Source organism: Vombatus ursinus, unplaced genomic scaffold (assembly GCF_900497805.2).
Source record: "Vombatus ursinus unplaced genomic scaffold, bare-nosed wombat genome assembly UNPS02014778.1, whole genome shotgun sequence".
In the NCBI taxonomy this organism is placed as follows: domain Eukaryota; kingdom Metazoa; phylum Chordata; class Mammalia; order Diprotodontia; family Vombatidae; genus Vombatus; species Vombatus ursinus.
In genome coordinates, this window is record NW_020954556.1 from 47,664,281 (window position 1) to 47,684,893 (window position 20,613).

At 43.0% G+C, this 20,613-nt stretch overlaps 1 protein-coding gene across 1 annotated transcript in view; it reads right to left on the reverse strand.

Moving 5' to 3' along the window:
* Positions 1–3,105: 3,105 nt before the first annotated feature.
* Positions 3,106–20,613, reverse strand: part of EPAS1 (endothelial PAS domain protein 1) — a 110,112-nt gene continuing 92,604 nt past the window's right edge. Inside the window, exons 9-16 of the mRNA XM_027864979.1 lie at positions 19,967–20,175; positions 18,400–18,578; positions 17,290–17,400; positions 15,283–15,773; positions 13,614–13,740; positions 12,428–12,542; positions 11,000–11,173; positions 3,106–5,685 (exon numbers count right to left, since the gene is read on the reverse strand). Of these exons, the coding sequence (XP_027720780.1) occupies positions 5,534–5,685; positions 11,000–11,173; positions 12,428–12,542; positions 13,614–13,740; positions 15,283–15,773; positions 17,290–17,400; positions 18,400–18,578; positions 19,967–20,175 (1,558 nt within the window). The 3' untranslated portion in view covers positions 3,106–5,533. The remainder of the gene's footprint in view (positions 5,686–10,999; positions 11,174–12,427; positions 12,543–13,613; positions 13,741–15,282; positions 15,774–17,289; positions 17,401–18,399; positions 18,579–19,966; positions 20,176–20,613) is intronic.

Consider the following 20,613-nt stretch of genomic DNA (forward strand, 5'->3'; position numbering starts at 1 on the left):
GACATTTTATGTGTCATTGTGTAAATTGTACCAGCTTGTGCCAGCGCTTGGGAGTGGGAGACAGCATGTTTAGTTTGGGTAAAGCCTCGTGGTAGTATTAGTTTTTCTTTAGGGCAGAGATCATCCATAGTTCCTAGCACAGTGCTCTGAACAGAGAGGTTGCTGAAATTTGTTGGAATTGAGAAGTTTGAGGGATCAAGTAAAGACTTCGATTTGTTTTGTTTTGCTTTTAAGAAGGAAAGAGACCTGAACATTTTTATAGTCAGTAGTGCAGTAGCTAGAGTTCTGAGGATGAGAGGCAGAGGGAATGATCTAGGGAAAATTCCCAGAAGGTGGAGGGGATGGGATGAGGGTCAAAATAGGGGTGTTTTCCTTGTCAAAAAGATTTTCTTAGAGAGTGGAGTGAAAGAGAGGATGGGGGAAGACATAGAGGAGATTTGACCTGTGTACTGGGGAAAGGAAGGAAGTTCATAAAGGCACGGCCTTAAGTTTCTTGATAAAGTAGGAGGCAAGGTCATCAACTGTGAGAGAGGGAGCTGAAAACGGCTTTGTCAGATGGGAGTGAGGAGAAAGTCTAGAACAGAAACCTGAGAAGACACAACACAGTCAATCAGGGAAGAGGAAAAGGATAGGTCAGTAGCACAGAGGAATCAGTGGAGATTGGATAACGTAAATTGTTCTGTGACTCTGTTTAGCTATTTGGCAGCAGGATCAGAGAAGGTAGGTGCTGGGAGTGGACCTAGGATAGAGGGTTAGCAGAGATTGAAAGGTGGAAGAAAGTACATAGATAAACAGGTCAAGACAATGAAAGGAGTAATGGGAGGCCAGAACTGGAGGAGAATGGGAACTAGAGGTGAAGATAAAGATGAAAAATGAGTTTAGGAAGAAAGAGGCAGAAAGAGAAATGGAAGGATAGGAACTTATTTTTGGAGTATTTTCAGAGAGAAGTTTCGAGTTCAGGATCAGGGAGGTGCGACATTTCTTGAGGAATGGTGAGGTCTAATCTGTGACCACTCCTGCAGGCGGCTGAGGACCAGTGTAGAGGTGGGTCATGAATGTAGAGAGGGTGAATGAACTGGGGCAGGAGTGTCCCAAGGGGTATCAGCGTGAATACTGAAGTGTCCAGATATAACTGGTGGAGAAGATTGTGATCCAGTAGGTGACGTCCCTGGAAAAAATGGGGGAGAACGACCTGATGGTCAGTGGGTGAAAGCTGCAAATGCACTACAAGCTCACAGAAATTGATGATAGATGATGATAGGAGGTCTAGGAGTGGAAACAGGGAGCAAGGAATATACTATTCTCTTAGCCTGGTGTATGGGGGTATGTGTTGTGACCAAAGGAGGAGGCACACAACCAGCACAGGGGTAGGTGACCAGGGATGAAAAAGATTCTTTGAGGAAAATTTAGATGTGCCATGAAATAGAAACTGTGAAAGGATACTATTTAGGGTGAATGCTAATGGTAGAATAAGGGTTTCAGAGAGCTCACCAGTAGGCTATAGTAAAAAGCAGAACCTGGGTAAGAAGAGTTGGGGGGGGGGCATGAGATGACATAAGAATGAGATTCCAGGGAGAGGCTGCAGGAGAAAGGGGCTTTAGCCTTGGCCAATGGTGTTTCTGGATCACAGGAACTGGAAGAGCAGAAAGTGGGAAATATCAGTAGAGAGGATCATAAGGTCACAGATTTAGAGCTAAAAGGGACCATATATGTCATTGTGTCCAACCCTCTCATTTGACAGATGAGGAAAATGAGGCAGATCTGACTTGCTCAAGGTCACACAACTGCTGTCTGAGGCAGAATTAAAACTCAGATCTTCTTGATTTCAAATATAGCACTTTATCCTCTATACCCCAGGACTTCAACTCAAAAACAGTTGACTAAAGAGGCCCAGAAGATCTATAGCAATGGGAAAGGAAAAGTTGTGGGGAAAAGGTCACTAATTCCAGACAGTTCCCAAACAGGGACTTATAAAAAGCTATTTTACTCTTCACATCCTTGAGAGGCTCCAACGTTAGGTCAAGGAAGCCTTAATGGCAACGAAGAGTGTCCTGTGATGAAGGCAGCATTTGGCCGCTTCACTCCATCCATTCCAATGAGGTATCCAAATCCTACTCATCCTTCAGAGCCCAGCTCGAATCCCTCCTTCACGAAGTCTTCCAAATCACTCCAGCTCACCTCCTTTGAATTCTCATAACATTTAGAGTTTGTAACACACTGTAGCAAGTCAGTTCAATTCAGCAAAGACTTATGAAGTGGTTATTATATGCAAGGCACTGTGCTAAGTGGTAGGGCTACAAAGGTTTTTTTTTTTGATAAGTTCTCGTTCTTGAGGATCATTTGATTATAAAAAGTCATAGGAAGTTAAACTAAAAGGATCTAGTCCAATGCCTTTTTACAGATGAGGAAACAGGTACAGAGAGATTGTTCATTATGTTGTTTCAGGTATTAATATTGTCTACATACTATAATGGATAACAGTAGGCACTTAACAAAATGCTTGTCTGATTAATCGAATACACGAAGATGTTTGGAGTGGGGAAAACTTTCCTGTTTTAGATTATTAGAAGCTAGAAATCCTCCACTAAAGTCTTTCTCCCATACTTCATTGTGCAGTGTTCTTGAAGCCCATGCCAGCATATCATAAGCTCTGACAGATCCTACCAAGCTGGATGTTGTGGCCTTCGTGGTCAGAAAGAGACTCCATAAAGATGTGAGCATTGGAATATACTTGAAGTATTGAAGGCTTTACTTTGAGGTCAAGTGAAGGTTACTGCCAACTCACTAGCTGTTGAATGTGTTGTATGTTGTCTCTAAAGGGCCAGTCCCCTCCTCACCTCTCCCTGGTAGGCTCCCTAGCTTATTTCAAAGCCTCCCTTGGAGTCATTAGCACTCTCTCCCTTCTGAACTTTTCACTGCTTCATGTATACATGGTACTTACTAACTCAGGTACACATTGTTGACCCTCGGTAAAACATCTTAGGCTCCCTGAGGACTGAGCTTTATTCATTATCCTTGTGTACCCAATCCCTAGAACAGAACCTTGCACACATAAGACGCTTAATAAATGTTTCTTGAATTGAATTTGTTGAATCAATGCAAACCTTGGTTTTCTAGAAATAATTTAATAAATACTTCATTTTACAATGGTACATCCAACTATAGATCCATAGTAAGCATGAGCCACCCACAGTGGTAGGATCAGTATACTTTAATAAGGTGTCAGTGGCAAAATACAATTCCTTATAAAGTTAAAGTTCCCATACACTTATAATGTCATCAGTAAGAAGTCAACGATATAATAGTTTATGAAATCTCTATGCCAACAGGTCAGGTTAATATGAAGCTTAGAATAATTCTCAGAGTGTTTTTAGTAAAACTGCAAGGGTAAAAAAAAATGCCCTTTTATGAGGAAGCAACAGAGACAGAAAGAAAACATGAGTTTATGTGTCAATAACCCTTCAAGTACTCACATAATATGCAGGTTTGTCAAAGCTGCTTTGTCCAAAGTACTGCTTATCCAACATGGATGCTAGAGAAATTAATTCATCTTACTCTTAAGAGTCCTCTTTAAAGTTAATTTCCTTTGTGTTTTTGTTTTGGATAAGTCTTACCAGGCTCCCCAAATCATGGCCCATTGTGATTTTTTTTTTCATAGTTGTGTTTGTTTTTAATAGTTTTTTTTTTCAATGCACCCATCATGACAGAAAAAGGTTTTAAATGTTCAGTGTATTCAAACCAAAAAAGGTAAGCTTACCCATATACAGTGAATTAGAATGTTCCTGGAACACTCAATTACAGTGCTTCCCTTTCTGAGCAAGTCAGTGCAAGTTGGAGAAGAGAACATAGAAAAGGCTTGGAAGCTGCCAGGCAGGCTGGTCACCAGTGAGTGGGCAGTTCCAGGGAGGAAACCAGCCAGAATTTCAGCCTTTCTGCCTCTCCCTAGCTGGGTACGGGGTTGCCCTTTGCCCTCTCTTCCAGCTTAGACTGACTGCAGACAGCCCAAGCTCTCTGGAGCCACGGTGGGCTCCAGCACCTCCCTGGGTCCTCACTTAGACCCTCAACTCAGCTGTGCCCTGCAAAGGTGTCAGCCCGAGAGGCTGGCCTGCTCTATACAACAAACCTTGTTTCTGAATCTTGCTTCCTTTTCTTAATTCACATCAAAACCACTTTTAAGGTCAGTCCTGAAAGCATCCTAATACCTCAGGCGGAATGAATGCCCTTAGAGTCACATCACTCCAGGAGCTTGAAGGGCTATGAATGACGACAAAACCCCAGAGATTAAGAAAAGTTGTATCTCTTCCCTCCCCCCCCCAGCTTTCTCCAGCCCCTTCCCCACCCCTCACCCCATGACATCAGGCCCAGCAATAACAACAATAATAATAATGATAATGCATATATAATACATACTTAAAATATAAGGGAAATATGTCTTTTAATGCATCAGTGTAATGATTCTGCTGACTTTTGACTGCCTTGTAGTTAGGCCTACAGCCGTTATGGCAAACGAAGAGCTACCAGTGGAGGAGAGACGATTAGCAAGCAATATTAGTGCCAGTCTATGGGAAAGATATGTACAATCCTGCAATATCAGCCACACCAGGACAAACAAAATTAACAGCTTAAAAAAAAAACAAAACCTCTTAAAGTGATGTCTGAGCAGGACTCCATTTCGGTTTTGAAGTTTTTAGATATAACAAAGTACCAATATATATGATAAACACTTAACCCAGATATCAATTTTCTTAAAAAAAATACAAACCTCAGGTATGCTTTTGTATTATAATAATAACAATAACAATAATAACAATAAAAACACCAACCCACCAAATGGAAAAAAAGCCCCCCAGAACAAAACACCACACAATTTAGGAAAACCTACAATGTGCCACTTTCACAGATAACCACAAACATTGCAGCTCACTCTTCACATTTCTGTTTCTGACAGACGGTATCATAATGAGAATAGTCAGCTTAAAAAAAAAAAAGACATTACATTTACAATATGGTCATTAGTGCTAGGAAAGAGAGAACAGGTAACAGGGGACTGAGGGGACCATGAACCACAGTTGGGGAGCAGACTCGTTTTTGATTCACTTCTCTTTGGCAACAACAACACAAAATAATTCTTTGCAATAAAATGGAGCCAAAGTGTTTTCTCTATAGAGGTACAAACACGTGTACACCACAGCTCGTTAGTATAGATATTGCAGAAAAATCCATGGTGACTATAAATTAGAAGTAATAGGGAACAGGGAAGTAAGATCATATAAACTTTTTAAACATTTTCATTTGAAAGAGAAAAATACAGTAGCTGAAAACAAACATATTTCTCTTTTAAACATGGATAATAAAGTGAGTAAATTCAGAAAGGCCACTGTTTGGTGACGTAGACAAATTCGACATGTTAAGTACATCTCGTAGAAAGTGTTTTGGTGTTAGAAATATCACCTAGTTGCAAAAATAGACTTAGAAACTGAGGCTGTTGAAAGAGTGCTGGCGGAGGGAGGGGTTGCTACCGCTTGGCCCTGGTTCAAGTGGCCTGGTCCAGCGCTCTGAGCAGGTCACTTCCTTGCAGGAGCGTGGAGCTGCCGGGGACAGGGACGTTAACCTCACAGTCATATCTGGTCAATTCAGGCAGCAAATAGGGCTCAAATGAGGCACCGAGAAGCCGACTTGTCATGCCTGGAAAAAAAAAATGAAATCAAACATCTTTAATAAAAAGAACTCGATTGACTGTACCATTTTTTGGAGCGGTAAAAATATGATTCAACAAGCATTGAGTGAGTGCCTGCTCTCAGAGTTGTAATTAGCGTGGAGCAACCTGGGTTTTGCACTAAGGAGGGGGATGGTGTTTTTCCTCCCTAGGATACCCAGCCATCATGGTCTCCAACTCTTAAAGGAGTCAGCAGGACATGACTATGTTCTCTCATCCATCCCTGGGGTCTTGTGGTCCTCTTTTTTCCCAGGCCTCATTTCCCTCCCAAAGTCCCTTGGAGGCACAGACCAGATTCTCTAGGGTGGAAGCTTCCTCCTTTCTTTATGTCAGAGGGTCTTTTTGCAACCTAGCTGAAAGAACGAAGACTCCCTGCCTAGCTTTATCCTAAGGGTGGCATGAGATGTGAGAGGAGAAAACCCAGTCTGTTCGTCACAAGGAGCTCAGAGTCTAAATAAAAGTAAAACTAACACAGGAAACAGAAAACAGTATAAGGTACAGTATATGTAAAGGCTAAAAAAAATGTGTGGTCCAGACCAGAGGTGTCAAACAGGTTGGAAACACTCCCTGTAACTGCTGGAAACTGGTTAAAATATAAATTAAAATTAATAATAAAATGTAATTGTTAAATATTTAACAAAATAAATAAAAGTACCCTAGAATATAGATAATGTTAATATGAGTTATTCTAAGTCAGCATGAGGCCCACAAGGATCTTTGTGGGTGGCTCAAGGGCCTCTGTTTCTATTTCAGTTTGACGCTGATGAGTGCCAGGAGTTCTGAAAAGGGAAAGCTCAGGTCTGTTGGCTGGTGTGCTCCAGGGAGGCTTCCCAGAGAAGGGAGGACTCCATCCGCACACCTTCAAGGATTGAGGTGGAGAAGGGGGTGAGTGCTCTGCAGAGCCCCTAGCTTGTTCACTGTCAGGGAAAGGGGCACCGGTTCCTGGTCCTTCCCTCTGCCCCCCTACACCGTAAGCCCGGCTCCAGAGCTGCCTTTTCCATTCTTCAGGAGCCTGATAACCCAATCCTCTGGCTACTCAGTCTTGGAACCATCATCACTGTTGAGAGAATCTGGTTGTATGGTCTCCTTCTGAGTGGGTAAAAAATGCAATCCGACAAGTTTTGAGTGCCTGCTCTCAGGGCAAAAAAAGGCAAATGTGGCTGAGGGGGGGGAGGGCGTTGTTGTTGTATTTGAACTAACTAGGCCTTTCTCACATGTTCCAGGTTCTTGTTACGTCTATGACACAAGACCATCATGCATTTTTCTTTCTCTCTTCTTGCCTGTGGATAGAGAGCTGGGCCCGGAGTCAGGAAAACCTGAGTTCAAATCCAGCCTTATTAACTATGGGACTAGACACTTGCTACTTATGGGATCCTGGGCACATCAATTGATCACTGTTTGCCTCAGTTTCCTCAATTGTAAAATGAAGATAATAACAGCACCTACCTCGAAGGATAGCTGTGAAGATCAAATGAGATAATATTTGTAAAGTGCTTAGCATAGTGCCTGGCACTTAGTAGGTACTAACTATGTAAGTTCTGATTCCCTTCCTCCTTTCCCCTGTCCTTCCCTGCTGTTTACAAAATCACAGAATTTCTGGGATGGAAATGGGTCTTGGTGGCTATATAGTCCAACCCATACTCCCCCCAAAATCTCTGAAAATATACTCAAAACATGATCAGCCAGCCTCTGCTTGAAGACCTCCAAGGACGGGGAGCTCACTATCTCCCATAGCAGCCCATGCCACCACCACCAGCCTCCTTGCTCTACCTTGCCCATGGCGTCCTATCTCCCAACTCCATTCATCTTCGCGGGCTACATCCCACGCCTGGAGTGCTCTCCCTCCTCATCTCCACCTCCTAGCTTGCTTCAAATCTAAGCTAAAATCCCATATTCTGCAAGAAGCCTCTCCCAATAGCCCTTAATTACAATGTCTTCCCTGAGATTAGCTCCAGTTCCCTTCTCTCTATCTTGTTTGTGCACAGCTGTTTGCATGTTGTCTCCTCCATTAGAATGTGAGCTCCTTGAGGGCAGGGACTGTTTTTGCCTTTCTTTGTATCTCCACTACTTTGCATAATGCCTGGCATACAGTAAGTGCCTAATAAATGCTTGTTGATATGATTTTATTTTTGGATACCTGTAATTGTTACTAACAAACTTAAATTCCTCTCTTTCCAACCTCCATCCCAGCTTATAGTCCTGTCTTCTAGGGCCAAGTAGAACCAATCCAATCCCCCTTCCATGTGCCAGCCTTCCAAATATTTTAAGATAGCTAACACGTCTCCCACTAAGTCTTCTTTTTTTCTGGCTAAACATCTCTAGTTCTTTCAATTTGTCATTGCATGGTGTGAACTCAAGGCCATCCTTCTCTGGATGCTCTCCAGTTTATCAGAGTTCTACTGAAAATGTGACACCTAGGATTTCTCTTGAGTGCAACAAAGCTCTCTCCAGAGTACTATGCTCCCAGAGGTTTCTAAGGGGGCAAAAATTTTGTATAATTCTCTGATGTACTGTCAAGGAGAAAAAGGTTTTGGCAGGTGGGCCAGGGAATGTCAAGCAGTGGCAAAATGAGAAGAGTCCCAGTATCAGCTTAGAGCCTGGGACAGGTTATATGCAGGAAGCTTAAGATCTGTTAGGCACTTTACTACAGACGACCCTGATGCAGGATAAAGAATTGTTGACTGTGCTGGACTGTCTGTATGGAGGCCCTAATATTCCTGGAGCTGCTCATCACCATCCACCTACATCAGGAGAAGAAATCTGCAATCACCCTGGAGGTAGCATCATCTCTGCTCTGGCTCTGATGTTCTTAGAGTTGCTCTGATTCATCATCACCACTTTGTATTAGGAGACCCTGTGAATTTTCAGGATGAAGCATCTCTTGTCACATGGACTAGACTATGGGACTGAGATTTAGTCCTTCTGAAGGGGAGGAAAGGCCTGGCTTTCATTCTTCTCCACATTCTTTCCCTTTTTCCCTTAGTACTGCCCATACTAGGAGTACTGTGCAGTAAAAGACGTAAGACTTGGACCTTTTGGAAGGGGGAACAAAGACCTAGAATCTCTTAAAATTTTGTTTTGTTCTGTTTTTATTTGTTTCCCCTGTCTCTCCCTTAGTACTACCAATGACAAGGAAGGACTGTCTAGTAACAGCCCTATAAGCATTTAAATGGTGGAAAATTCTCTAGAAGATCCTTAAGACCTTGTCACCAAGGGGTGGTACATGACAGGAACAGTGTTTTCTTCCTTCCGATGGCTCCAACTTCCCTGACTCAGCTTCCTCCCCACACACAATACCCACAGCACTTCCTTCAGCCATAATTTTCCTAGTAGCTTCCCTGACGTAGCTTTCTGGTCAAAAGGCATAAAAAGCCCCGGTCCCACGTCATCAGGGGCTCTCAGACTTGGAGGCCGCCTGAGATCATGTGAGTTGCAATAGTTTGATGACTTACAGACCAGACACATTTTAAGATAGAGATTAGGGGAGCCGAACAGGACCAGATCCAGAGAATCTCTAGCCTTCCTATATTAGGGTAAAGAAAACCTCCTTTGTTCAGTCACTTGTGAATGCCTCATTTTGTCCCAATATCAAACTTGGACTAAGAGGGCACTGGTTCTAGAGCCACACTGCCTTTCAAGGAAGCCTGTTTAATTGCTGGATGGCTCTGTTAGAAAATTCCTCCCAGTACCAAGAAGAAGCCATCCTCTCTGTAACTTCTCAGTCACTGACCTTAGCCCTCCAGAGCAACACAGGAGTCTGCTCTTCCATTGACATGGCAAACTTCAAGTCCTTGAAAATAGCTATCATATCTCCCCTTAGCTTTCTCTTCCTCAGACTCAACAAAGGAGTCATAGGGTTTTAGAAGGAACATGAAAAAGCACTCATTAAGCACTTTGTGTATCCCAGACATGGTGCTCAGCACTAGCGATGCAAAGAAAGGTGAAAAGAGCATCCCTGCTTCCAAGGAGCTCACGTTTTAATAGGGGAGACAACGTGCAAATAGCTATGTGTACAACTATGTATACAGTGCATATCTATGTCTACATGATAGAGACACAGGATAAATTTAGAGATAATCTCAGAGGGAAGACACCCAGCAGTACGGGAAGGCCTCCAGAAGAAGGTGGAATTTGAGCTGAGTCCTGAGCTGGGGAGCTAGGAGGTGGAGGAGAGGAGAAAGAACACTCTAAGCAGAAGGAATGTCATAAAAGAATTTTAGGATCGCCGCCATTTTGCTTGAGAATGATCACATTGAAAAGGCATTGAGTCAAGAGATGGAATGACATGTTTGAGGAAAAGCAAGACGGCCCCTGACCTTATAGAGACCATCTTATTCAACTCCCTCATTTTACTGATGAGACCCAAAGAAATAAAGCAATTCACCCAAGGCTCCTAATCCAAGGCTCCTTCTATGTCTATTGATCGTATGACATGGCTTCCAAACCCTGACCATCCTAGTTTATCCTTGTCTGTATGTTTTCTCTCTAGTTTGTCGATGTCTTTAAAATACAGTGCTCAGTTGAAAAGAATGTTCCACAGATGTGCTTTAACAAGAGGGGCTTTTACTTTCTGTGGTTTGAATACTGGACTTCTCTTCATGTAACCTCAGATTCCATTAACTTTTCAGGCAGTTGCATCATACAGATCCCATCCACAGAAAGTTGCAGAAGGCTCTTATTATAAGGTAGTGCTATATATGAATCATCTTCATGGCAGGGAATCAGAATATTTATTCATTCTTTCATTCATTCCAGGAACGTTTTTTTAAATACTGCCTGCACACACAGCTCTGTGCTAGACACTGAAGGGAAGATTTTTTTTTCTTTATCAGTATTTGCCTTTAAAGAAAATAGCAACAAAGTGAATGGTGTTTTTCTAAGTTGTTATCTTCATACTTTTTTTTGTTTTGTGCTTGGCCACAAATCACATCAGAATAGCTGATGTTTAGAAAGAACTGCAAAGCTTGCATTGTGCTTTATAAAGTCTATTAGCTCACCTGACCCTCCAAACACCACAGTGAGCTCAACACAGCAGATTTATCATCTCCAGGTTACATATGAGGAAACTCTAAAGAGAACTGAGTTACTTGCTTACGATCCTACCACTAATAGGTTTCCAAGGTGGGATTTGAATCTACATCTCTTGCAATGTCAAACATTTCTCAACAAATATTTATTGAACAATGATAATTTATAAGGCACTGTGTTCTTTTCTTAGCTCTCTGGCCTCTTTGCTATGATTGAACCCCATAGATAGGCCTGGGATGATTGAATGACACTCACCTGATAACTTGTGAACCAGTGGAGGGTTGTAATCCTGATAGTGAGGAGCATAAAACTGGGGAGGGTAGACCACTTTCGGATTTTCCCCAGGGCCCACAGAAGACGGTGGTTGTGGGGGTGGCAGATGGCTTAGAGGTTGGCTCAGGCCCAGAGCTGGGTTATGGATAAACTCACCTGAAAGGAAAATGCTTGAGAATAAGTATGCTGTGGCTGGTATGTGTGTAGACATGTTCAAGTCTGGGGGGAGGGGAACAGGACTGTTAATGACCTTTCCCTCTTAGACTGGTCACCAAAGCATCACAGTCTAATGAGAGGAGCGGATGTACAGGAGAGCATCATTTCAAAAGTTCGATATCCCTGCACCTTAAAAACCACCTCTCTGCACCTTAGAAACTTCTAAAAGAATCCATTAAACCTGAAAGTGTAAAGGGCAGAAACCACGGTTCCTTTTAATTGGCTTTTAGCAGGTGGCTCATCTGTCAGGCTCGTCTTCCTAAACTTGATTGGGAAGGAGGAGCTCAGAATCCCTGTGCAGGGATGGAATCGTAGGATTTAGAGTTCAAAGGGGACATAGAGATAAAATCACAACAACAATAATAGTTGGCATTTACATAGTACTTTAAGGTTTGCAAAGGACTTTACAAATATTATCTCATTTTATTCTCACTATAACCCTGGAAGTTGTGTATTATTATCCCCATTTTATCAATGATAGAACTGAGTTTAAGAGAGGTTAAGTGACTTGCCCAGGTTCACACATCCAGTAGGTGGCTCAGAGGCAGGATTTGAACTCAGGTCTTCCTGACTCCAGGTCCAGCACTCTATCCACTATGTCAGTGTATTATAGGTTAAATGAAAGGCAACACCATTTGTCCAAGATCACTTGGAAAAGGCAGGATTTGAACCTGACAGCGTATCCACGGCTTCTAAAATATACCAGATAGGATCCAGGAATGGCCATTTATGACTCTCCAGAAGTGACTTTTGAGGTTAAGTTAGGATCCCAAACTTCCCAAACAGACAATAGTTGTGGGGGGTGGGGGCGGGATAGCAGGAGTTAGTAGTGTAGCCCTTGGCTGGGTAGGGTTGAGTAGACGGTTTGGAAGTCGTCACGGAGGACAGCAGAACATTTCACTGGGTCTGCCTTGCTTTCCAAAAGTCCTAAGTACTACGACTAAAAACAATGCTTGACATGTTGTTAGTCCTAGTATCCCACAAGCCTTTCACACGCATGGTCTTTTCTGAGCCCTGCAGCGCCCCGGTGAGGGAGGCAGGGCAGATAAAAGACCCTCACGTTTGGCTGATGAGAAACTAACACCGAATGAAGCGCCAGAGTCTGGGGTCTACAGAAGCAGACCCTTATCTCCTCGTTCCCTCTAGTTCTCCTTCTCTCAGAAGTCTGGGGTGACTTCAGGCTGGGCCACTTACCGTTGAGGACACTCAGGCTCAAGGACTTCTCCGGCATTAAGGAACAGTTTCCACCTTTGAGACTTTTCATCCTTTTCCACATGAGGGGAGGAGCACTGGTGCCAGGCAAATCTCCCTTAGGATCAGAGAGCAGAACACCCATGCTTTAGCCAAGGGAAGAGAAGACAGCTACCTCAGAGAAGTTTGCCAAGAACAAGGGGGTGGCACAGCTCCATCAGATCAATCTAACTATCAGTGGCATCCACGATAAGGGCACATCAACCCTGAGAGCAACCAAAGTCATGGGATGGGTTGGGCAGCATGCCCTCTATTTCCCACGCACAGATAGCAGTGCACCAGCATGGAAGACTCTTAGCTTACGGGCAGTGGGGTCCATCTGCACACACCATCTTTCCTTTCCCCTTCTGCCCAGCAGGTAATTGTGAGACCAGCCCCAGCTCAAGCTGGGAGATGGTAAGCATTACCTCCTTCCCTCCTTTTCTCCTGCACCCCATGGCGCTAATGGGATTATTGATGGGGATCTCAGCAGAGACTGACACCAGCTAAAAAGCACCAGAACTTCTCCAAGCAAAGTATTTATTAATCAAGCATTCAACAAACACCTCACCCTGTGCTGGGCAAGGGAGGAGAAAACACAGATCTAGGAAGGAAATGCCTCCTTTACTTTTGTAAGTTTTACTGATTCCTTTTTTTTGGTTTTACTTCACAGTCATTTCTGGATATATATCATAGTGTTCCATCTACCCCCTGGACCTACTGCAACGTCTTCCCTTATAAGAGAGTCAAGCCAAACCAATGGACACACTGACCAGATTTAACATCACACACAACATTCCACAACCAAAGTCCTCCACCTCTCCAACAAAATGAAGGAGGTACGTTTCCTCATTTCTTCTGGGAGTTACTTAAACACAGGAACAGGCCAGATGCAGACACAGCCACAGAAGCAGACATAGATACAAACACAGACGCCGACATAGATACACACACAGACACAGACATAGATATACATACACACACAGACACAGACATCTACAGATATACACACAAACACAGAGATATGGACACATATATACATATATACAGACACAGATACAGCACATGCATATATGCATGCATATACACACATGCACACACACACACACACACACCACTTCTCCCATGACCAAACTTATGGCAAACTCACCCCGCTCATGTCCTGAAAGCTTTGTTCTTCACATTCCAGTTGCCGCTTCATCTTCAGCTTGTTAGAGAGGGCAATCAGGGCTGGGTTCATTTTATCTGGGCCTCGTGGCCCCAATCCCTTCACCAAACTGTCAGGGCAAAAAGGGACAGAGCAGCCCTTTAGCTAAGCAGGTGAGCCAAACCATTGACCTGGGAGTCGGAAGGCTTGGGTTCTAGCGCTGACTCTGGTGGGGAATTCACTGAATTTCTTTTGGCTTCACTTGACATTCCTGTCAAATAGGGGGGATTGAACCAGGGGATCTCAAAACTTCCTGTAGTACTAAAATGTATGATTCTATAATACTAAAAGAGAAGGGATACTAAGCTTTGGAGTGGAATAAGTGGGACTTTCACTATTTAAACATACATATATATATATATATATATATATATATATATTTCTCTCTTATCTGAGCCCCTCAGGTTCCTTCTGGTAAGACATTAAAAAAACAAACACCTTCCATCTGTTTCCTCTACATTTCTAAGGCTCCTCTAACTACAAACTATACAGGTAGCCTAAGCATAGGCAGAACCACTGAGGGTTGGTGGGAAGTACCTCCCTCATGCTGCCTGGCAACAATATTCTTCTCCTCATTTTTTATTCTGCCTGAAATTCCACCACTAAGAACTGGGTTAAAATACCCTTTTAAAGCTCAAATACTTCTGAATATAATGAAGATGATGATGATGAGTTATTTATATATATGTATATATATATATGTCTTTAAGGTTTACAAATGCTACATAACTGTAATGATACAAATGTTATCTCATTTGATTGACAAAGGTGACATACAAATCTTGGCAGTCATCAGTGACTCACCCTGTAGTAACAATTTGTTTGATCAACTCAGAGATTTCAGTAATGCAGTGAGAATAGTTCTACTGAGGCAGTGAGTTATAATGGGGTGCTGGATGATTTTTGGAACCTGGACTTTGTGGAGATGTCACTGTGGCAGGAACCTTGAGCTGCCTGGGGATAGCATGGGAGCTCTGGGTACTAGGGTGAGACACCACAAGGTGGGAGAAGGACACAGAAAGTAGAGACTGGGGTCACCAAAGACAAGCTTTGCCTACTTCCCTGTTTACACATGTAGCAACAAAGGGACTTTTGAAAATTGTGAATTACTCCATGTAAACTGTTATTGGTGTTCAGGCTGGCCCCAAGCAAATTGTTTATCTTCTGGGGACCCAGCTACTCCTTTCCATGAGTCTTCCCCCCTTCCTGGCATTCCTTCCATATTTCTCATTTTAGGTATGTAGGGTTCTCGTGTTTTCACCTTTCCCCCTCCTCCCCTACTCTCATAAAAGATCAGTTACTGATGCTTTGGTGTGAATACAAGTCATTGTGCTTCCTCTTTCCCTGTGAGATTTACATATTAAGTGTGACCTCAGGCTGTGGACTAAAGGTTTAAGGGGACTTTGGGCACAGAAGGGCAGAGAAGTAATCACAGAGCAGATGGGAGAGATACTTTTGAGGGACCAAGGGACTTTCACAATGATCCTGAAATCTTTCCTACCAGGGTGGCTACCTTTTCTGCCTATACATAAAGCCACCCCTGATTAGTACTTTTAGTTTTCTTTGCAATAGCAATTTTCTTTGAATAGCAATAACAAGCTGGACGTGTTACCTTTTCTTATACATTGAGATGTTCGGTGGTGGCAGAGGGGGCCCCGAGGGAGATCTCCTTAAGGATTTGGCATATTGATCCGCTAGTGTCCACTTTATGGGTCCATACTCTAACGGTGGGTCAGGTGGCCACTGAGTATTGGACCTCCCTCCCATGGACGAGAGTGGGGTATTGGCAGGCCCATAGCATGGGGGTAGGGTCATCTTGCTCCCGCCATCAAAGAATATGAATGACATGGGCTGGGGGTCCAGGTCTGACTTCTTGCTTTCCATCTGATGTTGGTACTTGTCCAGCACGAAGGAGCTGTGGGAGGAAGTTGGGGCCAGGGGCTGGAAGATGCTGGTCATGGTACTGAAATTGGCTGGAGGGCTGGGCTGAACATTCTCCAGTGGGGGACGTTCCTCTTGGCAGATGGGGCTCAGCTGGAAATCTTCTCCATCCATGGGGATGTAGGGAGCCAGTGTCTCTAAGTCTAGCTCATTGAAGTCCGTCTGTATAGAAATAAGGAGACGAAGGGACAGCAAGAAACTGAAGAAACCATGGTTCATTCTCACCACCATCATCCTAGCCTAGGCCCTCCTCATCATCTGTAATCTGCCTTTCTGGTCTCTCTGCCTCTGGGCTCCCCCCTCCAATCCATCCTACATACTACTACCAAGGCAATCTTTCTAAAATGACAGCAAACATTTTAGGTACCACTCTCCCACCCCAACCCCAAGCTCTTCAGTTTCCTCTTATGTGTTGTCTTCTCTTATTAGAATGTAAGCTCCCTGAGGGCAGGGACTGTCTTTCTTACTGCTTGTATTTGTATTCCCAGAACCTGGCACAATGCTGGGTATATAGCAAGTGCTTAATAAATACTTGTTAACTGACTGACAGGCACCTACTAAATGCACATCAATATGTTAGGGCTAGGGATGAGGTAAAGATGAAAAATGGCATAACGTCAGCCCTCAAGAAACTTACAATCTAGTATGACAGCAATGGAAGCCTATTTAGGAAATGATTAATTTCTTAAAAGGGGTAGAACAGAATGATTAGAGAAGTTCAAGGAGGCAGGTATCTACCTGGCTCAGTGGATAGACTATTTGGGCTTGGAGTCAGGAATACCTCAGCTTAAATCCTACCTCACAGATTTAACTAGGTGTGACCCTGGGCAAGTCATTTAACCTCTGCTGGCCTCAGTTCCCTCAATTGTAAAATGAGAATAATAACAATACCTATCTCACATAGTTGCTTTGAGGATCAAATAAGATAATATTAATAAAGGTACTAATCATAGTGTTTGGCACATAATAGGCGCTATATAAATAAATGCTTATTCCCTTCCCCTTCCCTCCCTAAGGAAGTCCTAAATCTATGGTCCTATGATTAAATAACTTCTTGCTGGAAGAGGGAATCAGGGAAGGCCTCATGGAGAAAAAGTACCTAAACTAGACCTTGACGGCAAAGAAGGATTTCAAAAGGGGAGATGTCAAGGGTAGGGATGAAGATGAGAATCTTTTTTTAGGTATGGGGGATAGCTTAAGGCGAATGCATGGAGACAAGATTCAGCAGAGCCAGATCGCTGAACAAAGAATGGAGTGTAGACTATAGGAAGGACAGTAATATGAAATAAGCTGAAAAGGAAGGCTGAAGCCAAGTTATAAATGGCTTTGAATATCAGGATAAGGAGTTCCTATTCTACTCCATAGGGAGCCCCCATAAATCTTTAAGCAGGAAGCTCAGGCGTTGACATGTCAGACCATGCACTAAGATTCCTCTTGCTATGGATTAGGGAAAAGAAAGAGTGGAGACTGGAAGACTATTTAGGAGATGATTATAATAGTTCCCAGGTAAGAGGTGATAAGGGTTCTGACCAGAAGGGGGTGATCATGAGAGGGCAAAAAAAGGTACAGATCACTTTCACCAAGTCATTCCCCTGCGTAAGACCTTGGGGTGTTATCAGGTTCACAAAGCCCCCAATGACGGTGAAGGTGGGAATTTCTCTCTCTGTTCATCACTCACCTGGGTGTTACATTGGTTCTTGGATTCAGTATCCATAGCAAAAAGCTTCTCTATCACTTCCATCTTCAAATTTTCATCCAGAGAGCTATAATAATCTCCTGGGCTGCTTGGCTATGGGAGAATAAGACAGAAAAAGGGATTGATTATTAGACAGGTGGTCAGCTCTCTCCCTATTAGGCAAGGGGTCTTAGACCACAGATGTTGGGAAACCTCAGTGCCAGGCTCATTAGGGACATCCGTCATTTCCTGTGGTATGTCTAGTCTGGCCTGTATCATTTAGCTCTTCACGAATTTATATGGATTTCTCATTGTTTCATGTGGCAAGAGCCCTGTCTCTCCCATGAAATTATAATGGGGCAGGTGGAGAGGGGAAGGGCTCGTGTTGGCTACCTTCTCTTGTCTCTAACACAGAATGGGTACACAATGGCTATTCAACCCATACTTGTAGACTGAGGCAGGGATTTGAGTAGGGGTTTGCTAGTTCATTCAGATGTCTACATCGTTCCTATCTGTGTTATCATAAAGCAAAGAGAGGACAAAGATTCCTGTAAGCTGGAATTGCCCCTAGCATAATGCCATGCTTAATAAGTAGGGCTTGAGACTCTTACTAAAAATGTTTTATGATGAAGTGTGAGCAATCTGGGGGCCTCTTGAAAGTTCTTACTAAACATGAGGTTAATGACAGTGATTTTGATAAAATCATTAGCCCTCTTAAAAACAGGTCCTCTTTTAAGAGGATCTCCCTGGTCCCCCACTAACTAGAAGTAATCTTTCCTGCATCAGAACTCTTAAGTAGTTTCTTTGTACCCATCATTCACTTAGTACATTCCAACTTGTATTACAGTTACTTCTTTTATTAGGCTGTAAGCCCCATGAAGGCAGGGGTGGTCTTATTTAACCTTATTTCTCTCTGAAGCCTAGCAATCTCCCCTGTAAAAAGTAGTAGCTTAGCTCATGTATATAGAACTAAATTGTTCAACAAGCAACCTGAGGCTGTCAAAGGAAAGAAGAAGATAATGGAATAAAGAGGGACCTAAATCTCTCCTTCCTACTTTGTGCTTGGTTGACCTGCTCTCCACTCAATAATTTCTGGCTTGATTTGCCTCTTACCGTGGAACAGCTACTATTGCTGCTAGCACTGGGGGTGGTGCTGCCAGGAGGGGCCATCTGGGGTACAGTGAATGAGGCTTCACTCTGGGAACTGCAGCTTTTCATGTCTCCAGGCCACGGCTGGCTTGGGGTTAGAAGGGCTTTGTTGTAAGTAGATGATTCTTCAAAGCTCTGGTTTCCTGTAGAGATAAGGGAGAATAGTCAGGGTAGGTTTGCTCTATCTTAACTCATCTCGGTCATGAATATACACGGGGGTGGGGGGGGAAATCTCAAACTACACAAGAAAGGAGGCAAAAAGGCTTGTGGATAGGTCTTGTGTTGGTCATGGGTTTCCTTTTGACAATTTAAATTTGCAAATTTAAATTGTGTGTGTAAGAGAGAGACACACAGACAGAGACACACAGAAAGACAAAGAAAAAGGATTAGTTTTAAGAAAGATTCTTCATGACTATAGGATTTTTTAAAATGGAGATCTCTCTTCTACACATAATTGTTAGGAACCTATAGAGTTAGTGACTCTCTTTCAAAGAACAATTAGAAATGAAGGTGAAGTGGCATAAGAAGAGTATTGAGCAAGTCACTTAGCTTTCTCCTCTCTTTAATATGGTAGCTAGGGCACTGAATTCAAATCCCATCTCAGACTTGTTTACAGTGTGACTCTGGGCAAGTCACTTAAATTCTCTGTGCCTCAGTTTCCACATCTGTAAAAAGAGGGGGTTGTCCTCAATGCCCTTTAAGGACTCTTCTAGCTCTAAATTTGTGGTCCTATAATAAAATGAGGGGAATCAGACTAGATGGTCTCCAAAGCCCCTTTTAATCCTAAAATTCAAAGAGCATAGCTTAGTGTAGGATGAACTTTTTACACAGAGATCCCAGTGCTAAGTACATGCCCCTCAGAGATTCAAGATAGAAAGCAGGCTCCCATTCCCCCAAACCATATGAGCCAAAATATTTAGAGTAGCACTCTTTGTAATAGCAAAGAACAAGAAACAAGGGAGATGCCCATTGATTAGGGAATGGCTGAGCAAATGGTGGTATGTGAGTGTAGCAGAATACGATTGTACCATAAGAAATGATGAATATGGGAAGATTTATATGAACCGATACAAAATAAATAAAGCACAGTAGGAAAACGACATACACAAAACACATGACAATGTCAACTGAAAGAATAACATCAGAAACCAAAACTGAACATTGTAACTATAATGACCAGGGTTGGCCCCCCAAAAGAGCTATGATAATGTACCTCCTTCTCTTTTTTCAGAGCTGTAGGACTGCGGAAGCAGAAGACAAAGCACTATCAAGCTTGACTTTGGTTAATTTTGTGAAGCTGCTTCCTTATTTCCTCTCTCTCTTTTTTTTTTTTTTTAAATAAGGGATAATTCTTTGGGTGAGGGAGAGTGGAAGACTATGTTAGGAAATTAAGGTGATGTGAAAACAAAAGATGTCAACAAAAATTTCAATTAAAAAAAAGAGAGAAGCATGTTCAAGTTGGCCAAGGCAAAATGAAAGCTACCCTTGCTCAAGTTCTTCCAGGTTTCTTGTGCAGGTGGGAGGTACTGACCAAAGTCCAGAGAAATGATGGCATCTCCTGGTGTAGGCGCCAGTTGCGCCAGTTCTTCGGGCTCTTCCTTGAGCTTGGTAAATAGGAAGTTACTCTTCTCCGACACAGGGACTTTGGTGTCAAAGATACTGTTCATGGCCATCAGGTGGGGCTTGAACAGGGACTCAGTCTGGTCCATGGAGAACACCACATCATTCTTCTCGATTTCACTAATAAAATGAAAAAGAGACTTCAAGTCCCTTTTTACAGATGCAGCATGGCGTAGGGGATATCAGGAAGACTTGGGTTCAAATCTTGCTTGGGACATTTACTGTGTGGCCATCTGCAAGTCATTAATCTCTCTGAGACTTAGGTGACTCCCTGACTTATCTACTAAGTTATAATGGGTTGGGATCTGTGGTGGTTGCAAGAATTCCCTTATCCACAAACTGACAGGTACTTCATATATGTTTTCTTACAAGAAACGTTCAAGTGTATGGCTACCCCAGACCCCCAGAGCTCCTGACTGCACTGTCCCAGAATATCCTCAGCAGGCAGAAAGGGGGAGAACAGAACCTGTTTATCTGGGTTCTTCAAAGAACCATATAATTCAACTCTATTACTAGCCATGGAGGTGATTACAATCATATTCTCCAAACACAAGTCTA